The sequence below is a fragment of the Drosophila nasuta genome, chromosome 2R (genome assembly GCF_023558535.2).
Source record: "Drosophila nasuta strain 15112-1781.00 chromosome 2R, ASM2355853v1, whole genome shotgun sequence".
NCBI lineage: Eukaryota > Metazoa > Arthropoda > Insecta > Diptera > Drosophilidae > Drosophila > Drosophila nasuta.
In genome coordinates, this window is record NC_083456.1 from 6,183,526 (window position 1) to 6,208,144 (window position 24,619).

Below are 24,619 nucleotides of genomic sequence, written 5' to 3' on the forward strand. Positions count from 1 at the left end.
TTATTAAAAAAATGTTGTTAGACGCCATGCAATTTAAATGAATATAATAATAGTGAATATATTATTAAAACTAGGCGTACCTGTGCTGCCATTATACGTTGACGCTCGAAGATTAGCACGCACTTGGCGCATTTGCAGCTCTTGTAGGTGCAGAGTTTCTTATGGCCACGTAATTCGGAAATGATGCCATGATTGCGACATCGAGCACATTTTGGTACACGATTTGAGGCTTTTGGCTGTTGACTGTCCAAGGACTTTGCCATTTTGTTGCTATTTGAAAAAACGATGGCGCTTGGGGGGCAAGTTGGCTATCCAACGTATCGTTGGCCATTGCAAATGCAATTAAAACTGATAATTGATAAGAACGTAACCTTCGCTTTACTGCCAGATAATTGTAGCGTTTCAAATGCCTAGTGAAAAGAAACTAAATTTTCGAAACACTTGACCGGACTCTGGCAATTGTTTCAAAGCGTAATTCAATGTGACGCTTTGTTGACTTACGCAGGCGTATTGGTCAACTATTACGAACGCAAGTTCGGAGCCCAACGATTGGTGGATGCGAATTATTAAAACTCCGCCCAGAAGGCGTGTCTATAATATGGGTGGGGAAAAGTCAATCGCGAATATCTTAACACCAATCAGTTTCCTTATTAATTTTAAATTTAAATATAATTCGAAAATTTAAAATTCATTAAATATCGATTGAAATATGTTAATTTTAAAAGGGAAGCTTCGTTATTTCAGTGTTCGAAAGTGTGAATTGAGCTGATGGTAATTAACAGTGCAATGTTAGACTTAACATTATTCACTCCACACGCGCTCCTCAATACAATACAATACAAATTTAATAAATTGCCTATACACAAAAGTGATAATTATAAATTTTCTAAATACAAATTAATTTAATTAAATAATGCTTCCAAACTAAAGCTTTTTACATTTTCCTTTTAAGCATGCCCAATAAGAATAATTGTAAATATGCTGTAAACAGCAGACTACAGACTGTGAAAGGCGCAAGTTGCGTGGCTGTTAGCTACGCGTTGGTATATTTGCTGCGTCAAGATGTGGACAAAATTAGTAAATGTTTAAGGGAAACGATGACGGGCACTCGGAACGCAGCAGAAAAGTTTTTGCTCAGTCGGAAATCTTCTTCGAACGTTAAAAAATGGATCGGTAGCTAAAAGAGATAATTTAAAGCGAAAAACGCAAAGAAAACGGCTTTTGTCCGCTATTTCAGCGATTTTTTTTGTGTTGTAATCTGCAGAAAAATTTTAAAAACAACAGCTACAACGACCAAACACCACCACCAGTTAGTCCCAGGCAATAACCAACAGCAATTTTTACAATATCTAATTAAAAAATTTTACTGCAACTACATACACTCGTACATACACATACAACCAACGACCACCACAATCAAGCCCAATAGCCACACAACAAAAAGGAAAGGTGGAAAGCGCAAAAAGGCAAAATATTCGAAACGGAAAATAAAGAAGAATATTCCACCATATTTTCGCTCGCTTTTTCCTCCAAGTGTGTGATGAGCAAAATCTGTAGCCAAAAAACTAACAACAACTTCATCAGCCACAACAACAACCGACCGACCGAGCAGCGCAGCGCAGTCAAAAGTCCAGCAGCGTTAGCAGTAGCACCACCAGCTGCCGAAAAAAGTTATTTCTTGGCAAAGTAAATTTCCTGCGACAATTTCTTGATGCTGCTGCGCAATTTGCAACGACGCCGACTGCACTTACAACAACAACAATAGCCATTGCAGTAGCAAGAATTCAAAACACCCAACTAAATATCTTGGCAGAGCAGCGGCTGCGAAAAATCTTTAAGCAGCCACCATTTTGAATGAGCGCAACAGCGACAGCAACAACAAAAGCAACTAGCGCCGTCGTCGCCGCAACAGTAGAAAGAGCGAGAAGGAGAGAGATAGAGAACAGCCGCAGCGCAGCAGCAGAAGTAGCAGCAGTGACGTTGACGTCAACGTTGTTTCTTATTAGCGCTGTGCAAGAACAACAGCTACAACAATAACAACGCGTTGCAGCCATTTGTCAGGAAAAAAATATTCTTCAAAGCTGCGTCTGAGTTGAAAAGCAGAATAGACTGTGTGAGTGCCTAATTCCGATTGCCAAAAAAGAAGAAAACTATAGAGAAGAGCGAAGAGAAAAATTACAATGGTTGAACGAATTTTGGAGGAGCAAAATGCCAGCACAGCTGCTACGGCTGCTGCCAAGCTTCGACGCAACGCCGGCAACGCCAACTGCACCAACAACAACGCGAGCGGCTCTGGCGACAGCGGCGTGGGCGGCAGCAATGTTTCTTGCAGCAACAGCTGCAGCCAAAGTCAATCAGGTGAGTTTCAAGTTTTTTTTACTTCTCTTCTCTTTCTACTCCTTTTTTGCTTTCCCTTGCTAAAGTTTTTATCACCATTGTCCCACTGTGCAGAGCAGAGCTGCTCTCTCTATGCATCGAAACTTTTTGCAGCTGCTGCTGTCCGCAAATAAAAAAGCCTAAAAGTGAGCGAGACAGAATAAGCGACAATATGCAGCGCACTTTTCCATCCCTTTACCTTGTGGCTTTCTGCTTCTTCCACTTTTGGCATTGCCTTTTACGGCACTCTTCGCATTTTTATGATGTGTGCTCTCAAACTTATTCTGAAAGCGTATAATACCACTTGCCACACTGTGCGTGTTGGGCATTGCATGTTGTTTGCCCCCAACTGCATTCTCCTTTTCCTCTGCATTCTCATGCTGTATTTTTAGTGAAGCAGCCAAAACAGCTGGCCGCCATTTGTAGCTTGGCAACAGTTTCTATATTCGATATTCCTAGAACTCTCTCTCCGTCTGTTCATTGGGGATCCCTCGAGGTCTTCGACATTAAACAAAATTACCTCTATGCTTTGCACACTGTGTGTTTACACACAAATCTGATATTCATGTTGTGTTGTTTGCTAATCAATTTAACCACGTCAGTCGGCTATCGATTTGCGCATGCACAGTGGGCCAGTAATCCATTAACTGCACACGAACTTGGTGTAGCTTTAATTAGACGAAGGTGTTCCATTGAAAATGAAATAATTGTTTACAGAAGAAGGAAAATGTTTTCACAACAACTTCATTCAGTAAATTTTAATAGACCAAATTCCAATGTATTGTAAAACGAATTTTCCCTTTCGCTTACAATGGATTATTATTATTCACAAAGATCTTTATTTAAACTTGTTAGGAGTTTAATTACATTATGCAATTACTCCAACATGCAATACATTATATGCAATCTGCGTTGAACAATTATTCCACTGAATTTCAAAATAAGTTTTCCATTCTTTATACATAATTCAAAAAAGTATTTTTTAAACATGAAGAGTTTGGATAACAACAAAATTTGTCAAATACGCAATACTTTTTCATAGCCAAATGCAAATTCTAACGTTATACAGTAAATTTGATAGTCTAGATTCTAATAAACTCTGAAATGCTAGGAATTCCATTAAACTTATTGGTTAAAAGTGTTAATTATCATATTCATTTGTTGTGCAGTGTTTGAATGGTATCAAGAAATTAGTCAAGTATACAAGCAATAACATTATTCTACTTAACTTCAGTAAGTACAAGTAGTAAAGTTAAGTGATATAATATTTTTCCCACAATAAATTAAAGTATTAGCAAAAATTTCTTACTACATTTAGAAATGCGCAGTAAACTTTTCTACTGACGCAATAATCGATAAAGGTTGATAATATATTTCTCTTACTTATACACTTAAGATGTTTAATAGAAAGTGCGATATTATTTTTAATTAGTTACTAGAATGCTTAGACATTAATATGTTCACAATCATATAAATTTTTACAGTTTTAAATATTCATATATGTTAAAAATGTATACAGTAGATCGTTTTAAAAAGAACAGAATTATATTAATTTTTTTATAAAGCGAACAGTTCTTAGCTCTTGTTCCAGTTAAAATAATATTTGAACTGCGCAGTAGATTTATATTGCCTCTGCGGTAATAATTAATAAAGGTTAATCATAATGATATTTCTTGAACTTTTCTACATCTAAACTCGGCAAATGGAATACGATTATTTATCTCCATAAATTAAGAAAGATTGTAATTTTCACCCTTCTCCAATTCTCAAGTGTTTGTGATAATGTAGAAATATATGAACTTATCTCAGACATTCTGGACTTTTTCCCCTTCTGTTTGAAAACAGAAACTGTCTCGTTCGAGGCAATTAGCAATTGTCATGCCGAGTGCTACAAATATTCAAAAATGATTGGGTTATCTTGCACTTAGTATATGGAATGATAAGATACACAGAGAGAGCGCATTCCCCTCTGCATATGCTTCCAAAAACATCTGGAAGGAAATGTGTCCGCTCCCCACTCTTCCCCGTTGCCGCAATAAACAGCTGTCCACGGATGAAAGGCAAGAAACTTTCTCAGAATGTCTTTCGAGTCTAGTTTTAGGTACGTAAGAAGGGGGAAGGGGAAGACTGAGACTGAGTCAGAGGCGTGGGCAGCAGCGTGAAATGAATTATTGTTGTTGCTGCTGTCGCTGTCCGTCTTCGTATTTCGTTGTTGTTGCTGTTGTTGGTACTCGTATGCTTGGGCAAGCTGCGCGCCGAGGCTTATTTCCGGAATCGACAAATTGACGAAATATATTTGCATTTTATACGCGAGTGTGAAGGAGAGAAAGACAACAGCAGCAGATAGAGGCGCAATCGAAGTATAAATTGTTAGAGCGAGTCAGCTATATGTGTGTGTCTAATGGTTAGCTTAGCTGAGTGTGAGCAGGCAATTAATACAAAAGTGATTCATTGTTTCTCACAATTTTTGGTGCCCAAAGAGCAACAAGAAAAGATATTCAAGTATATGCATGTGTGCGTGTAAGTGAATGAACGAGTAACAAATGAAAACGGATCAAAGTGTTAATAAACTGCAAGCGAAACCTGTGCTGCAGCTGCAGCTGCAACAGCAACAGCGACAGCGACGTGCAAACCGCAACTGTTGTGACGCCGACAGCGCTGCGGCAGCGTATAACCTTGATGACGTTTATTGCACTTTGGCGATGCAGCAGCTGCAGCAACAACAGCAACAAAGCCGAAGCCGCAGTGCAACCCAAAATAGAACGACTGCCAAAGCAAGCGAGCAAACAAAATGAACGAACGTGCGAACACAAAGACAAAGCGATGAGCGCGGCTGCTCCCCTCTCTGTCTCTCTCTCTCTCTGCCCCCACCCCCGCCTCAGCTCTCGCTTCGACTGCGCTGCGCTCTATGCTCCAACGCTGACCGAGTTCGAGCTGCTGCTGCTGACGTGTGACGTGTTGCAGCTGAGTAGCCGACTGCGCTGCTCCTAGTGCAGTGGCAGCCGCAGCAGAGGATGATGACAAACCTAAAAAAAAATGAATATAAAATATAATAAAGTGGTTTGCTTGACTAGTACATACCTTGGTTGCACTGTATAGTTAATATTTTTAATGGCTGCTGCGGTTACAGGGTATTATGAAAATAGTATGACAATCACGTTTATAAGCGCCTTTAACTGGTGCGAATGAAAAGGAGGGGAAGGAATGTGTGGGGGCTGGCAATTTACAGCTGTGCGCTGGATACTCACGCCTTGCAAAAAATAAAAAACGGGATTGAGGCGAAGGCGTCGGCTCAGTCGATAATTTATTTAGCAATTTTCTCGCCAGCAACAATGAACGTTTTTTAGGCGACATGTACATGAATATGTGCATGCATGTGTATGAGTGCATACTAGATACTAACATGTCAGACGGGAGCTTTGTGGGTGGCTACTTGGCTAATTGCCACCATGCGTTGGTCTGTGGCAGACGACATGGCAACAACAACCAAATAGAATGTGTAAATGTATCGTGTCAGCATTATTATCATCAGGCTTCTTTCTATGCGCACAGTGGTTGCCATTGCGAGTTTGTGGCGTAAACAATTTACAGTGTGTACGTGCAGACTCACACATACGCATCTCTGTAGCCGTCTCCCCCAACTCCCATTGCACGCCATGTTATGGAAATGTAACGTTTTTCCTCACATGTGGCAACGCTGTGCGGCGTGCAGTAGGAAGAAAAAAAAGAAACCCAAACCACATTTAAACACTTTTTACATACATACATACATATAGAAATACATTTGTAGTTGTGTCAAAAACAAAGTTTGTTTTTGCTTTGTGTTTTGCCCTTCCACTTATTTGTTTTTGAACGCAATTCGCATATCAGGCGATGATGTTTTTGCATGAATAAATACATGTGAGTGCGTCTGTATGTGTATATTTGTGGAAGTTTGCGTTAACCTCGTTTTTCACGCTGCCCTCCACAAAAGCACGTCAGCAGCCTACGTGATGTTGGGCTTGTATGTGTGCTTCACACTTACACAGTCAGGTATACTCAAGAGACCGAGAGAGAGAGAGAGTGCCAGAGACGACAGCCCCTTGTCTGTTTGTTCGGCTGTTGTCTTTTGCTCGCTCATTCGTTGGCGCTCTCTTGATGACTGCAGCTGGTGTTGTTGTTGTTTTTGCTTGTTTGCTTCTTGCTGTCTGCTTTTTGCGTGGTCATACCGGTCTTTTTCAATGCGCAGCCCAATGTCTGTTTCATCGTTGCTCTCGGCAGCCATCGTCCCCCTCTTTCTCTCTCGCAGTGTTGGGACCACCACTTGTCGCTTTTGTTGTTATTTTGCTGTTGCTGCTTTTGGTTTTGTTTTTGTTTTGAGCTGTAGCGACAAAGCGGCTGTCTGTCAGTTTTTACTCAGCTGGTTGTTGCGGCTTTCCATTTTGTCGCTCTCTCACTGTATCCCGCTCTTGTGTTTACTCGGGAAGCCAAAATAAAATCAAAATAACGTGCTTTGCGATTATGTCAGTCTCTCCTCCATATCGTTTTGCTTGTTATCTTATGTTTCGCTCACATTCTCTTGTCCACGCTCTTCGCTTGTTGTTTTGCCAAACCTCGCTCTATGTATTTGTAATTATTTTTAATAGAACGCAATTTGAATTCGTTAAACATTGATCACGATCCATCTGCTTTTTGCCTTTATCTTCCGCTTCCACTTCCACTTCACGCCCAAAATAGTTAACAATTTGTATTCGCGAATCGGCTTTGCTCTTTTTCTGAGTTATTTATGTTGATTTCATATGATTTACATATTCGCACGTATTCTCTTTATATGCGAACATATACAAATATATCTGACCCGACATCGGTTCTTTTAATTGAATCAAATTGAAAAACTTTCCATACCACAAGCGAGCAAAGCACATGCTTAGTTCATTATTTTGTTTATTTATGTTGCGCCGAAACTAGTGGGGGGTTAATCACAAGATGTTTGCGGCAGCCGGCTCTTAATATGATTATTATTATTATTGTACACATACAAACAACAGTAACCTTAATAAAATGCTTGAAGTATGCGATTATTTAATTAAAGAAAACCGGCTTTAAAGTAGCCAGTATTTCTTTTCCGGCTGCTAATTTGTGCAGTTATAATGCAAAAAAAAACACAATACGTCTGAAATGCATAAAATCGAATAAGTGAACAAATCAAAGAATATTTGTGTGTATGTAAACATTATAATCATGTGTCAAAAAAGTCACGTAAGCACAAAATATGCACAAACAAACATTTGCGACGTCAGCGTCATGTCTCGTTGTTGTTAGCTTACACAACTCTCTTCGGCACGTGCAAAGAGAGCGCATAGCATAAATAGCAAAACTCTCCACCCCTCGCTTACAAGACATCCGCAGTAGCAGCAGCCCACGACTCTTATTAGAAATGCGTTTGGCACTGCTCTGCGAGTTCTGCGAGTGCTTTCGTGCTTTTGCTCTCTTTCACAGGTTCGTTCGCTCTCTCTAACTGGCTCTCGTTAGTTTTTCGGCTGCTGCTGCTGCTTTGGGGCCTGGGCCTGGCACTGTTGGTTGTTCGGCGACGCGTGTTTGTTTCTTTCCTCGTTTGCGCCGCGCGACGACGGTCCGGCTACATTTTGTCCGTGTTTCAAGAATTGTTCTGTTTTATATTTTTTTACTATTCGGTTTTATCATTCACACACACACACATGTACGAATTGTACATATTTTCCGCAGCCGCAGCAACCACACAGCACAAAACTCCACGTCGTCGTCGCCGTCACAATTTCTAGAGATTTTCCGCGTGTTGTCGGCACAACGATCATTCATATTGAAATTGTTTGACGTTGCTTTAAGGATGACGGTTTCCTTTTTGCGTATTTAATTCAACATTTAGTCCAAATTGGGTTTATATTAAACCTCACCACCCTCGCTTCCATAAATAGCCAAAAACTATAAGCAATATACCGCGAATAGAAGAAACGGTTTTATCTACGCATTGCCAAAAGAACGGCAACAACAACCAAAAAAACAACAACCAAAAAACGTGTCGGGTGGCAGCAGCAGCGACGCCAGCAGCGACGTTAACACGGAGTGGCGAGGCGAGGCGAAGCCGGCGGGCGTTGCTTAGATAAATTGCGTTGCGGCTAAAGGCAAAGCACAACAGCAGCATCGAGAACAACAGCAACAACCACAAGCACAAACATGTTGGGTAAATACAAATACAATGCAAAATTACCTATTATAGAAGCTTTAAGCTCTTTCTACACGCATACAAATGTACTATAAATATTATGTGCGATATATCCCATATCCATATTATACACTTCCACTTATTAAGTGCGCTATAAAACTGAATCGATTAAAATGCCGGTTTTGCATTTGTTTTGCCTTTTTATTTCATTGACTGCCTTTCCGCTATCTTTGTCTATCTGTGTGTGTATGTGTGTGTGTGTGCGTCTCGTTTGGCATTTTACTCAGTGCATCACATCTATTGCATTTCCTAGTTGTTGCTGCTCTTATTCTTTCGCCTCCCATTGTGTTTTAAGAAAGAACAAAACGGAACAGCAGCAACATCAACAACAATAACAACAGAAGCAAATGCCTTGTGATATTGTTTTCATATGCATGAGCTCAGACAAACGGTAAACAAGTTTTACAATTCCAATTAGAACAGTACAACAACAAACACTATAAGTACGACTACAAATGCATTCTTATAAGCTAACAAGCAGAAAGGGGCCAATGGCTTTAACAAGGCAACAAGTCTAATGTGCACGTTTAGGTTAAGCTGCAAAAATCAATGACAGGATTTGGCTAAAACAAAAGGCTTTACTCACTCTTTATACACCCCTTACTCGTATGGTATTATAACTATATAAAAATGTTACAGATTTCAATTTTTTAATACTATTTATATTTTCGTATTAAGAAATGTCGGAAAAACGATTACTTACTTTTATTTGTCAAAATATACGATGTGTTTTATTAAAGTGATCAAGAAATGAGCTACACATGCTCCAAATGTTGTGTTATTCAGTATAAACTAGTTGCGAATGGTTTACAGCTGCTTGCAATAACCCTAAATGCAGAACGTTGTTGTTTGGGGGCACAGTTTCAAATTGTTCCATGGGATCAATTTGATGGCCAGCAGGCCAAGGATTTTTCGCTCGACTTCATTTAATTTACCCACAACGCATAAATTACATTGTTTTTCTGGTATTTTGATCTGTGTGTTGTGACTACGTGCCTATATAGAATATATAGAAGAATATAGAATTAGCGTTTAGTTAATGCACAATATTTGAGTAGCCATGGAAGCTCTTCTCTCCTCTCTTCCATCCGCAATATCTCGCGCATCCTCATCAAGTACAACCAGTGAGATGGTACAACAGAAAGGGATGGATAGACTGGGGCACTTCCAATAGGAATTTGCGCTGTAGCAAAAAAAAGGCTCAATGAAATTGTTGTGGCTGAGGACTGGCATGGGGAGCAGGGAGTGCGAATGTGTGAATGGAGTACTGCTCTCTGTCTTTCTCTCTGAGCCTGTACACACCCACTAACTAAACGACAGTGCAGCTTACCTCATTCCCACAAAGCTCTACGACCTTGAGAGCGCTGCGTGGCTGCGTCGTCAGGCCTATTCACAAATACAAACAGACGCATATCTTTATGTACTTCATATGTATATTTCTGCTATTCATATTATAATTCTGCATTTTGGCGTGTTGTTGCTTTTGTTTTACAAACACACGCGTTCAGTTTAACACCCTACCTCTCCCACCCTGCGCCCACTGCCAGGCGGCTTAGCTGCTCTGCTCTCGCGGCTGCTGTTGTTGTTGGGTTTGGTGTTGGTTCGCCATTTTTATTCAACTTTTGCTTTTACAATTTCGTTCGGCGGCGCAATAATTTTCTTCTTCTTAACCGAATATGTGTTTGTTGTTGTGTTCGTTCAGTATGAAGTAACACCCCGAGATTAAGAGATAGGTGGTAGCAAGAGAGAGCGACGTAAGGCGTAAGAGAGCATCGGCATTCTGTACTTGGCACTCTCTCTTTGTTTAGTGCTCTTTTTGGTATCACGCTCTCGCCATTGCCCGCATGTGTCGAATGTTTTTCTTTTCGCCGTCTTCATGTGCTTTTTATGGCTTTTACTTTAATTAAATTTGAGCAAATTTTGCTTTAAACATTTTAATTTGTTTGCTACTGCGTCGCGTCTTTCACTTTGTTTCCTACTACGCCCCATTTTATCTCACCTCTACCACGCTTTGCTAATCTTGAGCACTTACTGTTAGTTGTATATATCAACGTACATACATAAATACATACATACTACTATATATTGTACTCTTTCACTCTTTGGTTATTTGCTAATTATTGTTATTACTCTTTATGAGACTTGGACAGGTTTCTTGTTGTTGCATTTAACTGAAATGTTTCAAGGTTGCTCTTGTTTTTATTTTCTTATACGTCTGCTATCAATTCGCGTGTTTCTTTGATTGTTGTTTTGCTATCAGCTTCGCCGTCTGCTGTTGTACTTCAACTGGGCGATAAGAGAGGGAAAGAAGGTAGAGACTCAATTAAAAATTGGCACACGACTTGGATAAAATATTATGTTTGATATGTGCAACCCCAATATTAATCAAACGATCCTATTCAGACTTTGTTTTCTTTGTTTTTTATATTTATAAGACAACTCTCTGACTACGACCTTGTTTCTCTAGTTTTTATGGGCGTAAGAATTAATTCCATGATGAACAATAGAAACAGAGATATCAGCATAAAAGTAACAAACAATATGTATTTTCTATTTTATTGTAGTTGTAAAAAACTTTAATCAAGGAATAATCAGAAAAATGTATAGTATAGACGCTGTGCTTTGATATATTAATATGACAATTAGTTCGATTTTAGAGTGTGAATTAATAATAAATTAGTTGAAAACATTCCTCGACATTTTACTGCCAATATAGTCGGAAACCGTTAAATTCTTTCCATTTAACGACTTACAATACGACCTATCCTAAGTCCCGAAGTAAATGCACATTAAATACGGTTCGCTTCGCACTCTAGATTATTCTAAAAGTGTTGCATCATCATGAGAGAGGGAACAGCGGGCGGGCGGGCTTTACCAACAACTGTTTCAGTTCAGAGCCTTGTTAGCCAGTCGTCTTGGGCAAACACATGACAGCAATTGTTGTGTGCTGTTATATAGCGTATTTATGGCGTGTTGTTTAAGCACACATATTCATATTCTCGCATATCTGAAACGCAGTTTATTATTTCTTGCATTTCGCGAACAAAATCTCTTTGCAAATATTTGTTGCATAGTTTTGTTTATAGAGTTGTTCTGGCAATTTAATGTAAAAAATACAAGTAAAACAACACAACAACAGCAGCAAAAACAATTATTTATTCTGTTGTGGGCCTTTTATTAATCAAACAGCAGCATTGCAATACTCTTTCTTAAAAGAAATTGAAAATGCGGGTATATTCACTATACTAAAATCCAGTTGAAATTTCCAACATTTCCAGGCGTTAGTCGCATTATGAAGGGTATCGAATAGTCGGTCTAGATGCAAACATCCCTCCTATAAATATTTACTTAAATTACGCGTTGCAATGATGCCTCCTGTGGCCTTTTCTCGCTATTTACTCGTCATTTTTGCCTGTTTGTTGACTCAATCTAAAACTTTCGGTTTTTCTTTCGACTGTTCTCCAAATATTTAAGTTTCTTCGGTGTTATTTAAAGAGTAAAGTACGACGCAATTAATTTAAATGAGCCGTAGCCGTAGCCGCAGTCAACCACATGTTTCGCCTCTAGAACCTGATAGTGCTTAAAGTCGCGGTCTCTCCGTTCCCCCTTCCCCCACTCCCCCCTTCGCAGTCTCATTTGACCGGCCGGCAAAACACGTCAGAGCTAATCTGACTCAAAGCTAAGGGACATAGCTGAGGCTCGCTAGTTTTCTTTGTGCTTTGTTGTTTACACTTTTTGCAAAGCACAACAAATAATCAAAAAAAAAAAAGGGGAAAGAAATAAAAACAACAATGAAATAAGAGAGAAAAAAAAGTAAACTATTTTTAAGCTTGTTTTGGTTTCAGTTTTCTACGGCTTCCAATTGACGTTTTGACGAAAACAAAAGCTAAAAGCCGAGTAAAAGTGTTTTCGAATAGATCCGACTAGAGAATACCCTGTGAAGTATGATTCAACCTTGTGGTTGGGAAATATCTTAGAGCAGCGAGAAATTTGTAATCTCTTGTGATATGACTAATTGGTTTATTATACCCTTTTATGATACACAGGGTATACAATAGCAGGGGATTTCTTCCATTGTTTTCGAAGGCGTACTGTGAACCGCAATCTCAATCAAGTTGATTCGATAATCGTAACACGAGAGTTCGAAAGCAATCCGAAACTGTGTAATTGTGAGATGCCCTGACACTCGAATGTCTGTGTCTTAGATAAGCGTTGTCTTTGAAGCTTCTTTTACGCAAAACAAAAACAAAAATGAAAAGAAAACACAAACACACAAAATAAAAACAAACAAATTAATGGAGACTTTTGAGGGTTATGCCACCTGCTAAAATGCTGACGAAATGCAAATCAAATATTTCAATTTGACTTTGCATTTAATTATGGAACCAAAATCAGGCGATTAGTTATGTTATCTATTCTAAAATGTCAGCGATTAAAATGCTTTTAGTTACAAAGAGGTTTTCTGAAACGCAAAAAGTGCGATAATTATTTTTGTTTTTTTTGCCAAAGTTATTCCAGAGCATTACATTAACTTTCATTAATGGAGGGACGCATGTGATTTGTCAAGATTTCACGCTCATTGTTAATGTCGCAACAAATCGCCGGCAATTTATCATAATTAATTACTTACGACAGCGAAAACGCTGAAATTGTTATTGTTGGTGAAAAATCTAGAGCAACAAAAACATGCATTAAATAAACAAAATGATTTGCAAAAATCTATAAAAGAGATGCGCAAAATATATCGCAAGAGGCGCCAGAAAAAGGGGTTGTGGGGAGCGTGGAGGGGAGAGGGGAGCTAAGATGGCGGTTGCTGCTGCCTAACACAAACAAATGAAGACAATAAAAATAAATTCGAAAAATAGTAAAAAGAAAATCAAAATAAAATAATAAAAGATCAGCATGCATATTTGTGTTTCTTTTTTAAGCACACGCCGCGTTTCTTTGTTTCTCTCTTTTTTTTTTTTTTTTAGCTTTTGTCTCTGTTTCTGTTCAATTTCAATTTACGTAATTGATAACAATGAAAGAGACGCACTAAATAGGCCAAATTTAAATTTAGATAAGAGCGCTGCGTGATCGACTCTTTGCGGCTGTGCGTCAAGTGGGCGTAGAAACGTGTGTGAGAATTGTGGGCATGGTCCAAGAATGACGCGTTGAGGGTGGTGTGGGCTGTTGGCCAAATTTCTCGGCAGCCCAATAAAAAAGAAAACAAAACCAAATAAATAAAATGAAAAACAGCGGAAAGAATTTTATATTCAAATGCGAGCGAGCGGCAAATGACGTCTGCATAAGATGATAAATAGCGGGAAAGGGGTTGCAGATGGATGATGCTGACTTTTTTTCTTAGCTGCACCGGAACCAGAAGAACACAACACACACACACACACACAACATAAAAACGAAAGCTAGTCTAAATATTTAATAGTGTGAGTTTGTTTATCAATCGACGAATTGCGTTGTTAAGAAATGCCCAGAAGGCGGAAGAACACAAGAAGAAATGGCCGAAGCGAAAATGGGTCAGCGAAGAAATTATTATTATTATGTGATTGGCAAGTGGATTATAAAAGCATTTAGAAAACAAAGATAAAGCCTGATTGATCGCATTTAGTTGAAGCAACGTGTGTTCTGATAATCATTGATAATATAAAAATAAGGTACAATATTTTTATTGAGATAATCGAAAATTATACTGTACACTTTAATATATAAAAGTAGTTGATCATCACTATGCATTCAATACTAATGCCAAAGTTCTACAACTTATCACTTAGTAATTTCACTTTTCACCAATTATGTGATTGGCCAGTGGTTTATAATAGCACTTAGAAAAGAAAAATAAAGGCTGATTTAGTTGAAAGCAAATAAGGTGCAATATTTGAATTGAGATAATCATAAATTATTTGATAAGAGTGTAGATGATCATCACTTTTCAGGTGTATTCCAATACTAATGCCAAAGTTCTATAACTTTTCACATCCTAATTTCACTTTTCACCAATTAGAAAACAAATCTAAAGGCTTATTTAGTTGAAGCAACGCGTGTTCTAATAATCATTGATATTATGAAAATAATGTACAATATTTGAATTGATATTGAATATTGAATCATAAATTATTTGGAAAGAGTGTAGATGATCATTACTTTTCAATACTAATGCCAAAGTTCTAATACTTTTCACTTATATGTAGAATGCACTCTTGAGTTGCCTTCTCACATTATTCATTCGCTTCTTGACTGTGATTTCTTACGATATCTTTTATGCTCTGCAGTCTGTCCTATGCAATTGTGTGCAATAGTGTGTCTGCACTTAAATAGATCGTCTCGTCGTTTATTTACTTTATTATGCGTATCATCCATGCGGCATGCAGCACACTCGATGCAATGCAGTTGACCAGAGGCCAATTACCTCGCGCTGTGCAGTGTCCAACAAGTGCAGCGATGCATATCAGCATTAGATTTATTACAGACAGTCGCAATTCTCTCTGCCACTTCACTCTATTCTGCAGTCGCTCTTTATTGACTGATTACAGACCGTGCCCCTTCGATCGTTGATCGTTGATCGTTGATTAGCGATTGAACCAAACAAGCAGACAACCAAACAGTCAGACAGCCAGACTGACAGCATATGCTCGAAAGTGCATTGGGTTCTATAAATAGCAGTGTCTGGTTTATGACAACAATTAAAAGATACAATAATACGTATGCACATAGCGGCATCATCATCATGATTCGATCGTCTCGCTCTCTCATCGCCAGTGCAGTGCCCTCTCTCTCTCACTCTTTGGCTCTCCTTACTTGACTCCACTTCACATGATATTCACAATAAACTTTTTGATATGTATGGACTTGCAGTCGGGAACATATTTCTTTATTTTATTTTTACATATTTTATTTGACTTACTCGTTTTTGCATGGGGCTTGACTCGACTTGTTTACGACACGCGATTTGCTTTCTACGCAGTTGAGCTAAATTATGTGTACTCGCTTCGTATCTCTATGATTGTCTTTGTTTGTGTGCGTTTGCCCGATCGCCGTCTATATGTGTGTGTGTGTGTGTGTGTGTGTGCTTATGAATACATATTTATATTATTATTATTTTTTATGCATTGATAAATGTTGAAAATAGGCATACAAATATGGCATGTGGTCGCCGATAAATGTGCGCAAATATTTATTGTGTTTGCTTGCGATTCAAGTAAAACGAAAACAAACAAGCAGAAAAAATAGAACCAAACAAAACCCGCCCATTGACCATTGCCCATTGCTATAGCAGTTAAGTTCTTTTATAGATCGAACAAATCTTAGTGGGACTTGGCGTCACTCGATAAGCGCTGCTGTTGTTGCTTTATTTGTTTAACACTTTATCGCCAGCATACGAAATCGAAGGCTGACCAGAAAGTCAAAAACTCTGGGCAAGGAATTAAATTATCACGCTTCCAACTTTGAAGATTTTTGTCTATTTGAATAGTCAAGAGCAACAGCTGGTAGAATTGAAGTTTCTCTCGGTTTCACTTGGCTAGCTTAAAGATATTTGATTAGCATTTTTATATTCAAAATATTCCATAAAAATAAAAATCAAAATTGTGTTCATCTTTATGTGCATTGTCAAGTTTTGCATTTGCATAAAGAAAGAATAAATAAAGACATTCTTTTTGCTATGCAAATGCAAATCTAGCCGCACATTGCGCAATTTCTTATTTCGTATTATGTTCTAAAGCCCAATGAGATTTCGTCAGTCTTTGTAAGCAGAATACGGTATAAATGCCTTAAAGCGTGACTCACACGATACAAAAAGCTAGTTAGGTTTATACGATGGTTGTAGTTACGATAACAGAACATGAAAAATGCGGATTTCCTTATCTTTATTTATTTTAATTCAATCAATGATATCAGCAAATTGTGAATGAATTTATAAATTTGCTTGAATTTATGTGTGATTTCTGTGAATAAGTAAGGAATATATTTATCGATTTGAGCTTTTAGTTTGTTTGTATGATGACAACAAAAAGGTTTTTATAATTAAACTAATGATTGCGAATAATGCTGAATTGTAATAAGAAAAAAATACAATTTTGATATCATGCGTTAAATTTGTAATATGTGACACGGTGTAAACAATACCCAGAAATTTCTTTTTTTATTTGGTAATTGCAATAGTTGGTTCAGTTCGTTGCGAAGCTTTGTGCAGATCAGTTGCACACCTAGGCAAATTCTTATTGTTATCCCTTGATCTATTGTCCTACTATCTTTTTTAAACAATTTCATCAGGTTTCACTCAACTTTGCCGCAATGTTTGTAAATTTGTTTTTAGTTGAGATCACATTAATATCGTATTCCTGTTTTGGTTTCTATTTTCAGACGGTCAGAATGAATTGACGCGCTACAGCAGCGAAGATGTGTCCGGGAATGAGTCGAGCGAAGCGCCCAACATGACGGAGATGGAGCGACAGGCTGAACTCAATCGGCACAAGGAGGAGATGCAGAAGAAGAGGCGCAAGAAACGCATCAGCTCATCGCTGCACTCGTCAACCTTTCAAGGTACAATCAATATATCCAAATTTCAATTCGATTTCACAACAATGGTAATTCGATTCGATTCTTGCAGAGCTGTACAAGTTGACCGGCGAAATACTCGGCGAGGGAGCGTATGCATCGGTGCAGACGTGCGTTAACATCTACACCGATCTGGAGTATGCTGTGAAGGTAATCGATAAGATACCGGGACATGCGCGTGCGCGTGTCTTTCGTGAAGTGGAGACATTCCATCACTGTCAGGGACATCCGGGCATCTTGCAATTGATTGAATTCTTCGAGGATGATGAGAAATTCTATTTGGTGTTTGAGAAAATCAATGGCGGCCCATTGCTCACGCGCATCCAGGAGCACATCTGTTTCTCGGAGCGCGAGGCGGCGCAGATCATCAAGGAGATTGCGTCCGGTTTGGATTTTCTGCACAAGAAGGGTATTGCTCATCGCGATCTCAAGCCGGAGAATATACTGTGCGTCAACACCGATTCGCTGTGCCCCATTAAGATTTGTGATTTCGACCTGGGCTCCGGCATTAAGTTCACCACGGACATCTCATCGCCAGCCGCGACGCCTCAGCTTTTGACACCAGTGAGTTGCATTATTCTCTTGGCCCATCTACTGTGGCGGGGATATTAAAGTGAGTGTGCTTGCTTACAGGTCGGCAGCGCCGAGTTTATGGCGCCCGAAGTAGTCGATCTGTTTGTGGGCGAGGCCAACTATTACGATAAGCGTTGCGATCTGTGGTCCTTGGGCGTTATTGCGTATATTTTGCTTTGTGGCTATCCGCCCTTTTCGGGCAATTGCGGCGAGGATTGCGGCTGGAATCGCGGTGAAAACTGTCGCACTTGCCAGGAGTTGCTCTTCGAGTCCATTCAAGAGGGTAAGTCCGCTTCGTCGTCAATTTTGAAGCCAAATGGAATAATTTTACTGGATTCCCATCTGTTTTTAGGACGTTTTTCATTTCCGGAGGCCGAATGGCACGATGTCAGCGATGAGGCCAAAGAACTAATTTGTGGTCTTTTGGTTAAGGAGGCATCCAAGCGTCTCAGTGCCGAGGCAGTGCTTAATCATACCTGGATTCGTATGTGTGAGAAGGAGCCACACGCCAGCAATAAGCAGGCATCCCGCCACAAGGCGCTGCAAACGCCCAACAACATTCGGCGGTAAGCTTGTATATGATTAACAAATGAGAAATTGTACAAATAAACCTCAATTTTCTTGTAACAGCAATCATCAGTCGGCACGCGAGATATCGCAGTTTGCCGAGTCCGCAATGGCCGTGAAACGAGTGATCCTGCAACACTTCTCGATGCGCTACGATTACATGAAGGAGCGCCCGAATATCTATCAACCCTCGCAGGCGTACATCGATGCTTACAGCGATGAGAACTACAATCCAAAGCCACCGGCGCATTTCACTCGCAGTCGCTCGCAACGCAACGCAACAGCGGCTGCATCCTCATCCAGCTATGGCGGTCGCTTGTCGACGGCACAGCAAATGCAGCGCAACGTCAGCACTCATGCCCCCCCGAGTCGTCAATCGTCGCGGAATGCGTCGAGCGTCTTCAACAATAGCGGCGGCTTCAAGACTCTGAATGTCCATGAGGAGGACGACGATGATGAGGAAGCTCTGGAGGCATTTGGACGCCTCGATGAGGGTGTGGACGATGAGTGGGCGCAGTCTACTCGTCGATATCAGCAGGAACGCGAGCAACAGCAGCGTGCAGCGGCAAATGGCAGCTGCAGTGAGGCTGAGGCTGAGGAGGAAGACGATGATGAATCGTATGAGATGGGAGAGAGAGAGGGCGAGGACTTGCAGCATTATAAGCATTACTGGCGTGAGCTGGACGAGGATGATGGTGACGATTACTTGTATGAGCAGCAACAGCAGCGTGAGGATGACATTGAAGAAGAAGAAGATGAAGAGTACGACGAGGAGGGAAGAGATAAAGATTGGGAGGAGGAGGAAAAGCTGAAGAATGAAGCCGACAATCGAAACAAACAACAATTTGGCGTTGAAAGAGATGTAATGAACGGAGAGCAGAAGGTAGCAGAGACGGAAGATTATGACGAAGAGAATGAGAAGGAGAAACTTATTATTGATAATATGGGAAAATCAAAGCAAAGCGAATTTGCTACACCAACAACAATGCGCAACAATGCGCAGGAGATGGAGATAGAAAGTGTTAAGAATGATGAGGCCAAGAAGAAGAAGAAGCAAGAGGAGAATGACGATGTTGATGGGGCTCTATGGCAACGACCAACATCAAGTGATATTAGTGCTACCACAATCACCGCAAACGCAACCGCAACAGCAACCGAAAGCAACAACAGCAGCAGCAGCAACAAAATGCAAACAACACCAGTTACAACTACAACACAGATGAATGGCAAAAGCGGCGAACAGCAAATTGAAACTGGCAATGATAAGGATAACGATTATGATAATGATAAAGATATTGATGATAACGATGATGAGAAGAGAGATGATGTTAAACTATTGGATAGTATTAGTGATTTAAATGAAAAGCTACCTGAAATTTATGAGACTGCAAAAATTGTTGTCAACTCAGCGGCAGTGCAAGAAGCAGCAACAACAACAGCAACAGCTAAACCAACAACAGCAGGAACAGCATCAAGAGCAACAACATGCCCACCAAACGATAATGATAACGATAAAGATAACGATAATGATAACGATAATGATGATGATAACAAAGAATATGATTTGAATGCGTTGAAGAACGTACCGACGACTGCAGCTGACGCGACAACAATGCGAACGACTTTTGGCAACCAACAACAGCAACCGAAATATCAACAACAACAACAGCCACAAAAACCGGCAGCAGGAAGTAACACCAACAATAGGCAACAACGCAATGTTTGTTTTGCAACGGACGTATATCAGAATGACGAGGACGCCGACATAGACGAGGAGGACGACAACTACGACGATGTGGGCACGGCACACACTACTCGCAAGCAGCGCCAACAGCAGCATCATCGCTACATTGCGCCACGCGGCGAGTCCACGGAGAATTGGCGCTATCGCAGCCATCAATCGGAGCAGCCGCAGCAGCATTCGATTGCCGGCGGTTATCGCAAGTACCGTCCACCGTTCAGCACTGGCGGCGGTGGCGGACACTACGGCAATCAGCAGCGCAACTATTTGGGCAGCTTCTCGCACAGCGGCGGCGCCGCTGGCTACAAGGTGGCACCACCACCGCCGAATCCGCTGCCGGTGCTCAAGCACCACCAGCATCGTCACAATAGTGCCGGCAGCAGCAGCGGCAGCGGCGGCTCACCGCCATCGGATGAGCAATCCACGCTGCCCGGTTCGCAGATACGCAATTGGCGACAGGATTGTGTCTATGCCCCAACAATGCGCGGCTGCGGCATGAATCAGTCAAGGAGCATGCAGCGTTCGCAGCACCAACACCAGCAGCAGCAGCAGCAACAACAGCAGCAGCAGCAGGGACGCATTGGCTCCGGTCGCTTTGTGCACTCGTCTCAGGTGCCGCCGCATTTGCTGGAGAAGGCGCCAGCTGTCAATGTTGGCATGGGCCTATCGTCGCCCAGCGAGAGTCTCTTGCTGCAGAGACGCATGCGTCAGCAGCAGCGACCCGGCGACCATCTGGCAGAGTACTGTGAGCCCGCCACAGCAAGTGGCTAAGCGGTGTCCGTCTCGAAGCGTATAAAAGCCAACAAGCAGCAGCTGTGAGCAGGCGCCGCAGCAAAGCTTCCAGAATGGATTTGGTCCCTCAAATTGGGTGGCCAAAGATAGATGGTAAAAAAACCAAAACATGTGGCGTCCTGGCCAAGAACATTAAAAAAATGTTTCCTTTTTTGTATAACTTTTTACATACACACACTTACACACATACATACAATCATATACATACCCACATTTTACACATACACATGTACAATCATAAGCAAACTATAAGAGTATAATTTGCCACAATTTCCTCATTCGATACACTTTACAACAAAGCAAAAATGTAAACAAAAAGAAACTACTTAAAATTCCGTCTAATTTTAATGCAGATCAAAAATTGTGTTGAAATCATAAAAAGAAGCTGTTTAAGATATTTGTAGCAACAACAACTAAAATAACAACAACAACAACAACACCAACTAACCAAACAGTCGTTCGAAAACCAACAAAAAACCTTTTTTTATAAAAAAGATTTAAAAAGAAACCATGTAATTAATCGCTATAATTTTTTATTATGAAAATAAAAACAAAAGCATAAAAGGAAGCAAAGGAAAATGTGTTAAAAACGAAAGAAAGAAATCAACTAAAAAACAATTGTTTTTGGTAAAAGAACTAAAGTAAAAAAAACTGCAACAGTTGTCGCCAAAAATGTAGACTTTTTGTGCTTTTCTGTTAACTAAGTCAAAAGTTGTTGCATATTTTTATTTTGGCTGAACATCGATTAATATTATAAACAATTAAGAATTTTGAATACCGAAAACCCAAAATGTACAACAAAAAGAAATCACTGTTGAAATTTTGATAACAAAAAAAACCAAAAAAAGAATAGAGAAGAGAAGGCGATTGTAATTTTCCATTATTTTCATATCATTTAACCGAAATTGTTACAAAAATGCATTAAGAAAAAAGTGAAACAATGTTAAGATCAAGTGCAGAAAGTTGAGTTACATTTGTAAAAATGCAAGAGACCCAATATTAAATGGGTTAATTACATTAAAAATACACATACACTCTCTCACACACACAAACAAATACACACACACACATGATGTGTGTCAAAGTTGGTTTACAAAAAACGTCCCAATATTTGTGAAGCAATTGCAATTTATGCGTTAAATTGGAATGGCTTAATAAATAATTTGGCGATTGCTTGAAACTTTTTTTGGAACACATTTCAAACTCAATGTGCGTTAAATATTTATGTTAAACAAATAAATTTCTCATTCCTTTTGCATAAATGTTGAGCACATATTGAGAGCTCTAGCCTTAAAACTGTCAACTAAAATTCTAATTCTAAACGAGTTGTTGCTGCAGCTGTTTCAATTGGATAAGCGAAACGATTGCACTAATAACTCAATATTTTCCATCTATTTTTCTATACACATACAAAACACACACACACACATATGCAGAGAGACACTTTTCTTAATAAGCAGAGGGAATTCTTGACATTATAAGTTGCTCAACAAATCGTTTGCTGGGCGTAAATATATGAAATTGAAAAGAGAGAAGAATGTGTTAATAACAACGTGAAAATAATGATTGTAATAATAATAACAAAAATTGTGATATAAAATGTAAATGTAAATTGCACCTGAAGAAAAACTATCAACAGACGCTGTGCCATCAACAACAACAACAACAACCACAAGTTGAAACAACTACATAACATTAAACATTAATAATAAAACAATCTGCAGTGGAACGTAGCAGTTGTTGTAGTACCAGGAGAAAGAGTCTATAACGAGATGCGTTTTATTATTATTATATTTTGTGTTTTTGGATTTCTTTGTTTTGTTTGTTTACGCCCCACAAAATCAAATGTCAGAATGCTTTGCGCCTCAACAAATTGTATGCATACATACATACATAAGAACATACTTCTATTTTTCCAACAAACAAAACTGTAACAAAAAAATTTAAAGAAAAAAAAAAATCAAAAAACAAACAAAAAAATTAAAAACAATTTAAATACTTCCACAAAGAAAGAAAAGAGAAACTATTGCAATGCATAGAATACAAAAAAAAAAACAACAACCTAATAATATTTAAAGTTTAACAGAGACACACAACATTTAAGTGCGAGACCCAGATAATTTAAATTTAATTTATACAACAACAACAAAATATGTATTCCTACAACAAAACAATAATTTTGTTTGCATTGTGAACAGGAAAACGTTGATGTAATGGCAAAACTAAGGAACGCTCTTGTTTTAATTTCTAAAACTGTGAGAAATGTTTCGCAACGAAACAAAAAAAAGCTAAAAAGAATAAAAACATTTATAAGATGTGAACTAAGCGAAAGTGTAAGAGAAATAAAGAAGAGGGTGGGATATATAGAGAGAGAGAGAGAGTGGGGACATGTTAATCAAGCAGCGCTCCAAAATGAATCGTATACTATACACACATACACACACACACTACTTTAATCGTTACACTACACTACACCTCACTACACGTGCACACATCTACAAGAAATGCAAACATATACATATTTAGAATTATAAACTATAAGTAAACTTGAGTTTCGTTTGCGAACGTCCGTTAAACTTGCGGGTAAAATTGATTGAGAAACGCGTTGCGATACAGAGCAAGAGAGAAAGGGAGCTAAAACTAAAAAAATGGATTAAGAGCGTTGCGTAAGATCTGCAAATACTGTTTCACATAATCCAACAACTATGTTTGTATGAAAGAATTATTTTAAATTATCAACACAGCAAAAAACAAACAAAAAAAATCAACAAAAACAAAACAATCGAAATGAAGAAAAAACCAAACAAAAAAATGGAAAGATGAGATATTGTTTTATACATAAAAATGAGAAAAATTCAATAAAAATGCAAAATATACAAAATGTTAATTTTCTCGAATTTTATTCTATTTAAACATTTTATAGAGAGGAAAGGGCTTCAAGGTTCTAGGGGAAGGATTAATGGCTTGACACAGGACTTGCCAGGATCATGACTCAGTTATTGGTTCTATTTTCTACAAATAATAATAAAAAAAAACAATTGTCGGTTGATTGGACTAGATAACGTTTTTTTTTTTTTTTTCAAAGTAAAATTTACTTTCCACTGGAATAGTTCGTGTAATGCCTTATGTACACTATATACAAAAATATTGAATCCAACGAAAATTCCAGGAATATATTATATTTATTTTTTATTTTTCTGTGAATGCATTTTTAGTTCTTGTGCTTCATTTTAAAAATAATTATTAAATATAATTATTCAATTTAGATTTTTATTTAAAAGTTTTGATAGTTACGATCATTTTAATTCTGTTCTCGATCGCATAATAAGCCTATTAGTTGTCAACCAAATGTCTAACTATTTCGTAAGTAAATTTGTTTGCTCTATCAGTTAGCATAAAATGCTTGGATTTCTTCAAATAAACTAGACTATAGATAGAATTGGTAAATTGTGAAACAGTGTTTTCGCAATCAATAAATTAATGGAGAAAACTTAGCAGCGATTAGAACCTAAGAGGGTTCAATAAATTTCAAATTTCGAAGATCGGAAATAGGGCCAAGCGAACTCCGAAATCAGTTTAGTCGCAGATGTATCTCTTAGTGCAAAAGTAACTGAATATCTAAGGATACACATTTTGAAAATTCCTCTAGAATACCATGGAAAAAGTCGCTGGCACCACACATGTAAATACCAAAGCTTATGCAAAACGCAGCAGTGCTCAAGCTCTAAAGATATCCATAATATTCACATTTTTATGATTTTTGTGGGCGGTAGAGG

At 38.9% G+C, this 24,619-nt stretch overlaps 1 protein-coding gene across 2 annotated transcripts; it reads left to right on the forward strand.

Moving 5' to 3' along the window:
• Positions 1 to 1,120: 1,120 nt before the first annotated feature.
• LOC132786673 (probable serine/threonine-protein kinase kinX) lies at positions 1,121 to 22,946 on the forward strand. Of its 2 annotated transcripts, none has more exons than XM_060793269.1 (6): positions 1,121 to 2,358; positions 16,976 to 17,155; positions 17,223 to 17,734; positions 17,804 to 18,026; positions 18,096 to 18,309; positions 18,374 to 22,946. In XM_060793269.1, exons 1-6 carry the CDS (start codon positions 2,181 to 2,183, stop codon positions 20,820 to 20,822), a joined length of 3,756 nt encoding a protein of 1,251 aa, XP_060649252.1. In that variant the 5' UTR covers positions 1,121 to 2,180; the 3' UTR covers positions 20,823 to 22,946. The 2 variants fall into 2 exon arrangements, with proteins under 2 accessions (XP_060649252.1, XP_060649253.1); XM_060793270.1 differs by lacking the exon at positions 1,121 to 2,358 and adding an exon at positions 7,988 to 8,575.
• Positions 22,947 to 24,619: the final 1,673 nt, after the last annotated feature.